Source organism: Balaenoptera acutorostrata, chromosome 5 (genome assembly GCF_949987535.1).
Source record: "Balaenoptera acutorostrata chromosome 5, mBalAcu1.1, whole genome shotgun sequence".
NCBI lineage: Eukaryota > Metazoa > Chordata > Mammalia > Artiodactyla > Balaenopteridae > Balaenoptera > Balaenoptera acutorostrata.
The window spans coordinates 9,450,312-9,463,623 of record NC_080068.1 but is presented as its reverse complement, the minus strand read 5'-3'; the positions used below and the strand labels follow the sequence as shown (position 1 = coordinate 9,463,623).

The following is a 13,312-nucleotide window of genomic DNA, read 5'->3' as shown; positions in this document are numbered from 1 at the left end:
TGCTCCGCGGCATGTGGGATCCTCCCAGACCAGGGCTCGAACCCGTGTCCCCTGCATTAGCAGGCAGACTCTCAACCACTGCGCCACCAGGGAAGCCCGATTGCCTATTTCTGAATGTGAAACGTCTAGAGGTAGAATTGCTGGGTCAAAGCAGCAAACATTTTTTTTTTTATTCCAAGCACAGTAGTCCCCTCTTAGCCATGGTTTTTGCATTCCAAAGTTTCAGTTATCTGTGGTCTACTGCAATTTGAAAATATGAAATGGAAAACTGCAGAATAACTCATCAGTGTTAAACTGCAGGCCGTACTGAGTAGTATGATGCAATCTCACACCAGCCCTCTTTGTGCGGTACGTAAATCATCCCTTTGTCCAGCGTATCCCACCTGTTGGTCATTCAGTAGCTGCCTCATGACCACTGTGGTATCACAGGGCTTGCATCCACGCAACCCTTATTTTACTTAATGACGGCCCCCAAAAGCAAGAGGAGGGACGCTGGCAATTCGGACGGGCCCAAGAGAAGCCATAAACTGTATGTTTTCAGTGAAAAGGTGAAAGTTCTCAACTTAGTAAGGAAAGAAAAACTCAGATGCCGAGGTTGCTAGGATCTACAGTATGAAAGAATCTTCTACCTGGGAAACTGTGAAGAAGAAAAAAGAAATTCATACTGGTTTGCTCTTGCACCTCAAACTGCAGAAGTTACGGCCACAGGGCATGGTAAGTGCTTAGTCAGGATGGAAAAGGCATTAGATTTCCTGAGTAAGACATTCTGAGAGAAGGAAACCACATTCACATAACTTTTATTACAGTGTATTATTATAATTGTCCTATTTTATTATTAGTTATTGTTAATCTCATAGTGTGCCAAATTTGTAAATAAAGTTTTATTCTAAGTATGTACGTATAGGAAAAGACATGGTGTATATAGCATTCGGTACTATCCATGGTTTCAGGCGTCCACTGGAGGGCCTGGAACGCACCTCCTGCAGATAAGGGGGGCTACTGTACTGCCATACTGCTCTCTGACAAGGAGTTACCAATTTACAATTCCACGCACAATTCTTGAAATCAGAGTGAACCTTTTCCCAAATCCCTGCTGACACTACACAGCGTCAGTATTTCCAACCACTGTCAATTTGAGGTCCATGTTAGCCTCTCACTTTAATATGCATTCCATGATCACTTAATTTATGATTATCCACGATCATCTTTATTTATGAACCATTTCTATTGCTTCTTTTGTAGGTTACCTTCTTGTAGACTCTGTCAATTTTTCTTATGGATGTGCAGGAACACTTTATTCAGCAGGGATAGTAACCCTTTCTATTATATGTTACCAATACGTTTTGTGAGGTGGTGGCTTGTCTTTTAACTTAGAAATAAGTTTTCATTTTAAAGATGATGACATGAAACAACTTTTAAAATAAACATCAGGACTTCGCTGGTGGCACAGAGGTTAAGAATCCGCCTGCCAATGCAGGGGACACGGGTTCGAGCCCTGGTCTGGGAAGATCCCACATGCCGTGGAGCAACTAAGCCCGTGCGCCACAACTACTGAGCCTGCGCTCTAGAGCCCACGAGCCACAACTACTGAGCCCGCACGCCACAACTACTGAAGCCCGTGTGCCTAGAGCCCGTGCTCTGCAACAAGAGACGCCACCGCAATGAGAAGCCCGCGCACCGCAGAGAAGAGTAGCCCCCGCTCGCCGCAACTAGAGAAAGCCCGCGCGCAGCAACGAAGACCCAACACAGCCAAAAATAAAGAAATAAATTTTTAAAAAAACAAAACAAAAAAACAACTTTGGAAAACATGTCTCTTTAAAATAAATAAGTAAATAAATAAAATGAAATAAAATAAGCATCACTTGCAGGTTTTGCACCAAGGTGTAACCTGTGCTCTGTCATGACTGTCTCTGCTCAAATAAACCAAAGGTTAATGCAAACAGTGAGGACTGACTATACGAAAAACCAACTTTTCTTAATTTTAGAAAGTTAAATTATTATCTAACAATTTGACAAAGTTAGAATCAGTTTAAAATACCCAGAATGCTACTATTGAACATGAAAATACTACTGGAATGTGTGTGTTTAAATATTTATCTAAATATATGTTAGACAAGGTTCTGTAAAAGGAACTATGTTAACTTACTTTCCCAAAACAGGACTGAGTTCTTTCAAGTCTTCTAATGATGGCGCTTGGTCCAAAAGTTTCTTAAACAGAGCCAGTGGGAAAGGGATGTTGGCGACATTGCAACTGAAGAGGCAGAGTCCACACAGAACCCCAAAGAAGAAATAATTCTTCTTCTCAAATTTAGGCTGAAAAGAGAAAAAAAAAAAACCTTAACGTATTATGAATTTTTACCAGTACAATGGAATATTTATATTAGGTAAACCATTTTTCCCCTTTCACAAAATCGAATCACAAATTACAACCAAAAATCTTGAGATAAGAATATTTAGGGTTTGTATTCAATTATTAAGTCAATTTAAATTCCTGCCACAGTTTTGGTTACTGAAAACATTAATAGGATGGGGGTGAGGAGATAGGAGAGATGTTGTTTAGGCGGAAAAGCTGCAATGAGTAGCAAATTAATCCTAGAGTTCAAATGCACAGTACAGTGAGTATGGATAACAATACTGTATTATAATCATCAAATGTGCTATGGTACTAGATCTTAATTCTCCACCACTAAAAAGAAATAATTATGAGATGTGATAAAGGTGCTAATTACCACTACAATGGCAATCATACTATAATATAAATATATCAAATCAACATGTGGTACACCTTAAATTTATACAATGTTATATGTCAAATATATTTCAATAAAAAATAAAAGTATTAACAGGAATAGAAACACATGAGGCTCAGTAATCCTTATAAACAAAGTTTTTGCAATTTCTTTTCATAGGCTTTACCTTCAAGTTCATTGGGAAAACAGAACAAAGAATGAGTGCCTAAGAAAGGAAGGGTTCATTTTTACCTATACATTCTAGAAATGGTCAATACATATATATTGCTTAAATTCTCTTGTGTGGACTTGGAAACCCAGGGAAAGAGGACCCCCATTTTAGAGAAAATAATCACCTTTTTAGAATTAAAAGTTATCTCCATAATTACATCAATAATTCCTCTCCTAAAATATAACAGTCTAGACAACCTAATTTTCTATGGTATATCCCCATACCTTTTCTCTCAGGAAATACCTACACCAAGAAAAGAGGACTTACCTTGACAGGAAACCACATGTAGGAAGCCTCTTCAGGATATGTGAACATCCCATATTCTGGCCGGGTCATTTCTTCAAAGAGACAATGGAAAAACTCTGCTCTGACTCCTCCAAAGTCATATCCAATTTCTCCACTAAATGAAACCTAAAGAAACAGAGCAAATAATGCATCACTTCCAGAGCTCTGTATTGCTATGTATTAAATCTCGTTTAATAACTATTTGTGGACCCAAGTATTTGGGAGGTACTGGGTGGGGTAAGCAAATTACTTGTGTTAGCGTATTGAATTTTCTTACTAATTCTAGGAGGCCAATGAGGCTTCAAGAATTTAAATAACTTTCCCAAGGTTATACAGCTGCTAAGACTTTTTTTTTAAATAAATTTATTTATTTTATTTATTTTTATTTTTGGCTGTGTTGGGTCTTCGCTGCTGTGCGTGGGCTTTCTCTAGTTGCGGCGAGCGGGGGCTACTCTTCGTTGCGGTGCGTGGGCTTCTCATTGCAGTGGCTTCTCTTGTTGCGGAGCACGGGCTCTAGAGTGCAGGCTCAGTAGCTGTGGCACACGGGCTTAGTTGCTCCGCGGCATATGGGATCATCCCAGACCAGGGCTCGAACCCGTGTCCCCTGCATCGGCAGGCGGATTTTTTTTTTTTTTTTAATAAATTTTTACTGAACTGAGTAACTGTTGAACTACTTGGCAAAGGTAGCTTTTTTCAAAGATGTTCTTTTTTTTTTTTTTTTTTTTTTTTATTTATGGCTGTTTTGGGTCTTCGTTTCTGTGCGAGGGCTTTCTCCAGTTGCGGCAAGTGGGGGCCCCTCTTCATCGCGGTGCACGGACCTCTCACTATCGCGGCCTCTCTTGTTGCGGAGCACAGGCTCCAGACGCACAGGCTCAGCAATTGCGGCTCACGGGCCTAGTTGCTCCGCGGCATGTGGGATCTTCCCAGACCAGGGCTCGAACCCGTGTCCCCTGCATTGGCAGGCGGATTGTCAACCACTGCGCCACCAGGGAAGCCCCGGCAGGCAGATTCTTAACCACTGCGCCACCAGGGAAGTCCCCAGCTACTGAGACTGAATCCTACGGGTGACAAACCTGAGAGCCTGAAGTCTTTACCACTAAACTGACCTCAACTGGCATCATTTTTATAATTATCAGGTACATTAAGTATAATGAAAATAAACATAAAGAAGTCATAAATATCAGAATTTTCAAAAAAACTGAAAAACCAGAGCACACGTATTTACTGGCTTGGCTGTTGATTCCATAAGGAGGCAGCGTTGCACCTGCTGACACCAAGCCCTCCTCAGGATGATTCTATTATAACCCATCTTTGCTCCTTCAATTACTTGCTCTGTTCCTTTCTGCCTTTCCTTCTTGGAATCCTTCACTTCAGTTTACAAATATGTTAAGGTCTCCCTTATGCTTAAAAGAAAAAAAAAAATCTCAACACCATTGTTTCCAGTACAGACAATACTGGCTTCCTCTACTGTAGGTTGCCAAATTTTGGAGATTAATGTACACCGACTTCTAAACCCGTTTCTCTACTTAAATGCTTCTCTCCAAGAGGACCAAGAATCTGTGAATCCCCAATTCCAAGGACTTGAGTTTCTCATGTCTCATCTTGATTTCACCCACTCATTTTACACTTCTGGCCGCCACCTCTTTCTTCACACTCTTTTCTCCCTTGCTTTCGCTTATGAAGCACTATTTAAGCTTTCATTCCTCCCTTCTTTTTCATGCTGCTTTAACACCGGAAATTCCTGCGGCTCTGTGCTGGCACTTGTGTCCTCTCTCCTACCCTGCCCCTTTATAGGGGCGAGCTCCTTAACCTCACAAAGCGTGTTTTCCCACGAGAGCATCAGAAAGATTAAATGGGATAACACAGGTAAGACAAGTTATATAGTAGCTAAACCAAAGATCGTGATTCATGAATATTCAGGACATGGTGATATCTACAATTATACCCTCAAAAAACTACGTAGTCAATAAAGAGAATGCTCTCTCTTCAACAAAGCAACCTGGGTTCCTGCAGGAGAGCAGAAACAAACTCTCAGTTCTCCTCTGGGTCACCCCATCTCACCGGAACCTTCACAAGGTGATGACCAGCCAGGCTTGCTCGAGCCTCACGAGGGAATGGACCTCTTAGGGCTAGTACCGGGCTATCTACCTGACCAGGTTGTGGGGAGGACGACCATTTCACCTGCCGCTCCTCAGCCAAAGTGTACTGACAGCACTCACCTGGAATTCACAGGTAACTGGGGGAAACCAGGGGAACTCCAATACAGATAACCCCAGCGGAAAAAGGGAGATAATTCCCTCTTTGTAAGGCCCGTCATTACATTCTTTTATGTTTTCTGTCTTAGCAGCAAAAACATTAGGTAAGAATTATACTTTACCAGTAACTCCCTCCTCAGATCTTCATTCTCAAACTGATTTAGCTGATTCAAAACATCCTCAATCAAGTGACCCCTTCTGACTGTTAGATTAAAGGTGGGCAGTAAAGCAAATTCAGACCCTTCTTGTTCCACAACGCCAACCAACCTCATAAAAGCTCGCAATCTCTTCTCCTGGGAAAAGAAAAATGTTTCACTCCATTTCACCGTTTGCTCCAAGTAGATATTTACGAAGTAGAATAAACCGGTTCAGTGTATTATACGCGCGTGTCACAAACATTTATGAAACGAGCCCTATATTCACCCCTGGAGACAGGCTACATATTCAGTGTTCACCCCCAGTGAGCAGAAGATACATGAGACACAGGAAATGAAAAGCTCTGCGGGGCTGATCTGGGTGCGCAGGAACGTGACCAACCGCGGGCTCCTCTGGACCACTGTATCCCGTAAACACAATTACGAGCACTTCAGTGACCGACTGACGATCGTCAACAGGCTAAGAGACTGACTAGTGAGCCCGAAGCAGTGAGCTGAAACCTAGTGTTCTCATCAGGAAGAGAAGTTCAGACGTTTAGAAAAGAAGCCTGCTGCAGGAAAAGTGCAGGATGAAAGACCTCTCTAGAGATATCCTTTTCTAGGAGGAAAACTCAGACAAGAGATTTTAGGGGACAGATAATCTACGAAGTTACCATGAGAGAGACAGACCCACAGACTGACAAACAGACACACAGACCGTCCATCTGGAACCAAATGGCAATTTGGGATCATTAACGTCTATGTCTCCTAGCAAAACAGAGAGAAGTCAAATGACAGTTCTATAAAATAATTACCGGAAGCTTGTTTAAAATCAAGAGAGAATAGTTACAGAGTTGAAGCAAAATAAAGTTCTCGTATCTTTTTTCTTTCCATTTTCCTTTGTTAAATATTTCATTAATGGTCTTACTTGGAACTTATAAATCAATTTCCTATTTTGTTTTATTATGGCAACTGCATTATGTAAAGGTATCTACTTTTATGACATAGATTTGAATATTATTCATGCATAGAGATATACAGATGCATATATAAGCACAAAAGTGACAACAAGCGCTAACACTTTTGGGCACTTTGTGAGAGGCACTGTTCTAAATGCTTTACCTATATTAACAAATTTAATCCTTATAAAAATGCAATGAGGTACATTTTCTGAGGCATTTTCAAGTGTACAATTTTAAGTTCAAAACCCCTTGCTGGATACGCGGACAAACAGAACCAAGTCAGCTGATGACAGTAAGTACATCTGGAAGGGAAATACTTTTCACAAACCTTTATTATGGCATGATCACAGAGTACCAGCCATTTCTTTGGGTCTGAATTTCAAGAATCCTCTGTCACCTCTATTCCCACTACTATGTTTTCCCATTAGATTGGACCTTCTTATGTACTGGTGCTAATCCCAATCAAGCCCACGTCTGCCACGCGTCTTTGAGTACCATTCAGAAGACTACCGGCGCCAACCTCAAGGCAAAAGCCCTACAGCTAGGCCCAAGCTCTGTCCTTTGCTACTGAGGCCCTACTATGCCTCAAGGCCAACCCAACTCAAATTGTGACAGTCTCTCTAGCCTTCTTCATTAGCGTATAAGCTTCTTGAATGCTATGACCACCACTGGCTTCACCAGGGGGCGGCTCCCTTATCACTCCTCTATTATACACTGGAAAAGGTACTCGTCATTTGATTTGCTAATGAAAACAAAGAAATAGGCATGCATACCTGTATTTTTAAAAGCGAGTCTGCATACAGTAGTTTAATTTTCGACAGAATATTAAAGATAAATGGAAAATGACTGAATATGACAGGATAGCGGATGTCCATTGAAGTGTCCTAAAAAAGGAAATGACAACAATTTTGATAAATGAAAGGACAGAGAAATCTTACGCCTTACTTCTTAGCCTTAAAGCCCTGACGGTTTCAGGTCTCAGTACTTAGAGCCAAAGCAATCCAAAATGCTCGTCAGTAGTGCTCAGATATATAAAATTCTAAGAAAATGTTCTATATATATCAATGAAAGGTATATAGACCTAGTATTTTCAGTACTCATTTAATTTCACCATTAATTATAAACTCTGGACATTTTCCCAAAGAGTCTATTCTGCTGCTACCTGCACTTCTGAAATGTGAAATTAGTTCAGATGCATTTGGTAAGCAGGGGAGTGACAGAATGTAGAGAGCTGGTTAGCTCTTTCCCAGGCAAAGGACGATGTGCTAGGAGTAGAATTAGAACCTTCAGAGAAAAGGAGGAAAAAGTCTCAGATTAGCTGCTGAACTGGCAGCAAGAGCCCTTTAGCTTTATTTTAAGAAAATGAAAAAGGAGTACTTACACCCAGGGAACCCTCCCCAAAGTTACAGCCCTATCCTGCTGGCTCCTGGTGAGTCACTGAGCCTCCTATACCTACCTTAAGAGCAAAGCTCCACTCCCATAGGTGTTACCTCAATGCCACCGGTCCTCTAATAAGGGTGGGGAGAGATTTCTACCCTTCGGTTTTTGTGCATTTTTCATCTTCTCACGGCACTGTCCACAAGCTGCTTGCCTGGTTGATCTGAGCTATCTCCCCAGGTAGGAAAAGCACTTTTCTGTCAGTGTTCTGGCTACAAAACTGCATTGGTTTTGAGGGGTCTGCCTTGCTTTTCCCATAAGCCCTGCTATTTCTATTGGGCAATTTTGCAGAGTACAGGAAGTTTTGGAAATTCGTACAAAGTTATACAACGAGTGCCTGTATTAACTTACCGACGATCAATCCCTCTTTAAATATGCCGTACTTACTGCGTTCATTATCGAGGCGGTTCTTTTGGATGCATCTTCGTAAAAATCAAGCCAGTGTGTGAGTTCATTTACTTCGAAGATATTTTCAGGCAGCTGATATGCAGTCTGGTTTACCTTAAATAAAATACCACCTGTGAGAAAGTTCTTTATATAAAGACAATTTTGCTTAATGGCTATAAATGAGATTATCAGAATAAACAGCAAGTTAAACATACTCTGAACGACCAGAATTAAGTTCTATCCAGTTCCCCCATTGCCAAAGCCCCAAACGTTCAGGAGCGTAAAGAATACCTAAGATTTAATAGTAGAAATTGATGGTGTGATGAAAAACTTCTAGTTACTTTTAATCCACAGAAAAGTTTTAAAGAAACTCAAGTGCAAAGAAAAGTACAGTGTAATATGAATCCAAACTACTCTGGGGCCCAATACTTCATGTCACGTTCGTTCGTTCTTTTTTTTGCGGGGGGCGGGCGCCGCACTGCACGGCTTGCGGGATCTTAGTGCCCCGACCAGCGCCACCGCGCGGGGATGCTGTCTCGTCCCCGTGACTGGGATCCTCAGGACCCTGCTGATCTCAGCCTTGCCCTGTCGACAGCCTCAGCGTCACGGAGAAAGAGGGTGCGTCGTCTTGGTGGATTCTTCTGGAGGTGTGTGTGCGGGGGGAGCTTGACAGACATTCTGACGTTGCCTGTTAAGAGTCAAAGGACACGGCAGGATCCCTTCAAGATTTCTTCTGTTGCTGCTTCAGTGTTTCTAAGAATTCTCTTTGTAAATGGCAAGCTCATTACAATACACTTTCCCTGAGCTCTTCAGTAAACTGCTCAATTTTTCAAGACCTGGAATTATTTTTTTGATTGATCTTTCACTTTTATATAAAACCTTTAAAAATAGCCAAGAACAGGCATCACTTTTCAGCAGTAGGGCAGACTTTTTTTTTTTTTAAGCAGTTTGATAGATTAGGCACTTTGATTCACTGAAAACAACCATAAATACAGGATAAACTGTAAACCAACATTTTTGGATGCATTACTGATTTTGTCAGCAGATATGGAATAATCAGGTCAAAAACTAAGGGAAGGTGGCATTTCCCTTGAGAGTATCTGCCAAACCTGGTGAACCTGAACTTCAGTTTCAGTGGCTGAGACTTTGAGAAAAGGAGACAAAGCCCAGACTCTGTTCAAATTAGGGAACCTTGCTTCATAAATCTGGGACCCAAAAGGGCTACCATTAGAGTGAACCAGGGTAACCTAGACATGAAAAAGCTGTTTCCTCCACTCCTGCATCAACCCATCCCCACCTTGACTCCAAGACCATGAGGCAGACTGTAGTTTAAATGGTGCTGGATGTTAATAGTTTGCATCTACCAACCTGAACTCCCAGTCCGTCCCTCTCCCCTCCCCCTCCCCCTCAGCAACCACAAGTCTGTCCTCTACGTCTGTGAGTCTGTTTCTGTTCTGTAGATAAGGTCATTTGAGACTGGCACAACGTTGTGAATCAACTATACTTCAATTAAAAAAAATAATAAAATAAGATGCATAAGTCACAGGGGTGTAAGGTACACAGGGAAAATAGTCAATATTTTATAGTAACTTTGTATGGTGCGTAATCTATAGAGATATCAAATCACTATGCTGTACACCTGAAACTAATATAAGTCAACTATACTTCCATTAAAAAAATAATAAAATAAATAAAATAACATAAGTCACAGGAGTGTAACGTAGACAGGGAAAATAGTCAATATTTTATAATAACTTTGTATGGCGTGTAATCTATAGAGGTATCAAATCACTATGCTGTACACCTGAAACTAATATAAGTCAACTATACTTCAATAAATAAATTTAAAATTTTTTAATTAAAAAAAAAAAATGGGGCTTCCCTGGTGGCGCAGTGGTTGAGAATCCGCCTGCCAATGCAGGGGACACGGGTTCAAGCCCTGGTCTGGGAAGATCCCACATGCCGCGGAGCAACAAAGCCCGTGAGCCACAACTACTGAGCCTGCGCGTCTGGAGCCTGTGCTCCGCAACGGGAGAGGCCGCGATAGTGAGAGGCCCACGCACCGCGATGAAGAGTGGCCCCCGCTTGCTGCAACTAGAGAAAGCCCTCGCACAGAGACGAGGACCCAACACAGCCAAAATATAAATAAATAAATAAATAATAAAAGTGTTAAAAAAAAAAAAAATGGTGCTGGCATTGGGGGAAGAAGGTCGCCTACAGAATTTGTCATTACAAAAGCACTCTCCCGAAAATTCACACACCAGATTCATACCACCTGGAGATCTAAAAAGCCTCAAGCCAAAATTTTAATCTTTATATTAAATGCTAATCCTTAAAGACTAATTTAATAGTACCAAACTGCTGGTGTCACCAGGAGCCTGGCAGAAGCAAATTCTCCCTGAAAAGACCCAGCCCTCAAAGAATTCCAAAAGATAAAAGTTCCAAGGGAAATGTGCGCACACACACACATACACACACACACATATACACACACACACAGTCACAAAATACATGATAATGAAGGAGTCACGAGGAAAATTCAGCAGAAACTAAAGACAGCAAAAACTGACCTGCAAAGACTTCAGATACCCAGAAATTATAAATAATAACCAAGAAAAAAAATTAAAGAACCAAAGAAAACTTCCAGAAGTGAAAAACATACTACTAGAAATAAAACTCAAAAGACAGTTTTAATAGCAGACAAAAATCACTGAAAAGCGAATTCATGAACAGGAAGATAGGGCTGAAGAAATCATCCAGAATGGGGTACAAAGAGACAAACAGATGGAAATTATGACAGGACGATTAAGAGACATGGATGACAGAGCAAGAAGAACTAACATACAAAATAAGTAGAATTTCAGGAGGAGAGAGTCAATACTTGTTTTGAATTAAAACGTGTAACAACTTAGAAATGGAGGGAACATCCTTTTACCTGGAAAGGTAATTTTCCAAAACCCCATAGTAAAAATGTTATTTAATAGTGATATTAAGAATTTTCCTTTAAAATCACCAACAAGATTAGGCACCTACTATCACTACGACTTCTATTCAACCTTCCTGTTGAACAACTAGGGATAGGAAGGCTTAGCCAGTGCAACAAGGCAAAGGAAAATAATAAAATGCATAAGAATTGCGAAGAAAAAAACATTATTTTTTTCAAAGATACGATTGTCTGCACAGAACATGCAAAAGTATCTACGGTTAAATTACTAGATATAATGCAAGAATTTAGCAAACTCACTAGCTATTAAAAAATCAATTTTCAGGGACTCTCCTGGCGGTCCAGTGGTTTAAGACTCCGAGCTTCCACTGCATGGGGCCCGGGTTCGATCCCTGGGTGGGGAACTAAGATCCCACATGCTGCACAGTGCAGCCAAAAAAAGAAAAAAAAAATCAATATTCAAAAATCAATGCATTCCTACGATGCATTCCTATAATCAATGCATTTATCTGCTGTTAAACCAACAACAGATAATATAGCTTTTAAAAGATACCATTTACAAAAACTTAAAAACAGTTAAATACCCTGGAATAGATTTGACTAAAGATATCCAAGACTTTCATAGTAAAATAACAAAAACTCACTGAAAAACTTAAAAGATAATCTAATAAGTAGAAGAAATAGATACCATGAAGATTCACAACAGTAAAGGTGTCAATTCTCCCCAAAGTGAAATACATATTAAATGCAATTTCAATCAAATTCCCAGTAAGATCTGTGTATGTGTGTGTAGAACCTGAAAAGCCAATTCCAAAATTTACAGGGAAGAACCAAATGCCAAAAATATCCAAGATTCACTTTAAGAACAAGACAGGAGTATTTCTTTTAGCAAGTATAAACAATATAGAGCCACATACAATGACTAACAGTACAGAAGAGAGCCTGTACATGAACCCCGCACACAGAAACTTGTTTTATGACAGTTCCCATTACCTATCAGTGCAGAAAGGACAGAATTTCAGTTAAGTGGTGCTAGGTAATTGTTTTCATATGGAAAATAATAAAAATAAATTTTCAGTTGGATTAAACACCAAAGTGTGAAAGGCAAAGCTAACCTCAATACTCCCTTTAGACCCTGGCAGGAGTGACCTCTGCCCTGGGCCTCTGATTTAAAGGTCTTTGCTCTGGGCTTCCTCCAGCCAAGCCCCTTCCCACAAGGGGTCTGCAGGGTCAACGGGGCCTGTCTATATGCAGTCCACTCATCACACACCCCCATCTAGACTGAGCTCCAGAACCCAAGACCCGCAAGTCCCTGCCCAAACGGCTCCAAGCCAGCCCCAGGAGCTACACAGGTTTCTCCCTCCACTTGCTCTCTGGGGAGTGGAAGTGTCACAGGTGACACACCCCAAGGCTCCAGGGCCCCAGGGTTGGGTAAGGAATGGCTATTGTGGGAGGTGGGATGGAACACAGAGACATGGGCTGAGGTGTCCACACACGGCCACGTGCCAGCCCTGGTGTGGGAGAAAACCAAGGAGGGAAGAGAAGCGCAGAGGACCTGCGGTGGGAGCGGGGAGGGCCCGTCGGAGCCGCCCCTTTCGCTGCAGAACTCTGTAAGGAGCCAAGCTTTCGAAATTCAAACCCGGCTTCCCCTGTCATTAGGAAGGTTTGTTTGTCAAGGTGGGAAGACAGAGTGTATTTTATTTCATTCAACACGTTGTTAGCTAGATTTCTAAGCTTTTAAACATTAGACATATGGTATATGAGCCTCTGTTTGTACTCCTCCTCTGGTCCCAGCTCTCATCTGTGTTAGAAGACTATCTAGAGCAGCCCTCGATGCCAAATCAGGCCCTCTGCTTCTTCTGTAAAGTCTCACAAATGCCTAAAATATTTACCATCTGGTCCTTTCCCAAAAAAAGCCCTCCTGATCCCTGATACGGGTAATAATTT

General features: G+C 41.3%; 1 protein-coding gene across 3 annotated transcripts in view; it reads right to left on the bottom strand.

The window, feature by feature from the left end:
* The window catches only part of LOC103002581 (E3 ISG15--protein ligase HERC5), a 42,342-nt gene that overhangs the window by 8,283 nt on the left and 20,747 nt on the right, over positions 1–13,312 (bottom strand). For all 3 annotated transcript variants that reach the window (XM_057546401.1, XM_057546402.1, XM_057546403.1), the window contains 5 exons: positions 8,422–8,535; positions 7,371–7,481; positions 5,624–5,794; positions 3,229–3,372; positions 2,147–2,313 (listed from right to left, as the gene is read on the bottom strand). In XM_057546401.1, coding sequence (XP_057402384.1) covers positions 2,147–2,313; positions 3,229–3,372; positions 5,624–5,794; positions 7,371–7,481; positions 8,422–8,535 — 707 coding nt within the window. The remainder of the gene's footprint in view (positions 1–2,146; positions 2,314–3,228; positions 3,373–5,623; positions 5,795–7,370; positions 7,482–8,421; positions 8,536–13,312) is intronic.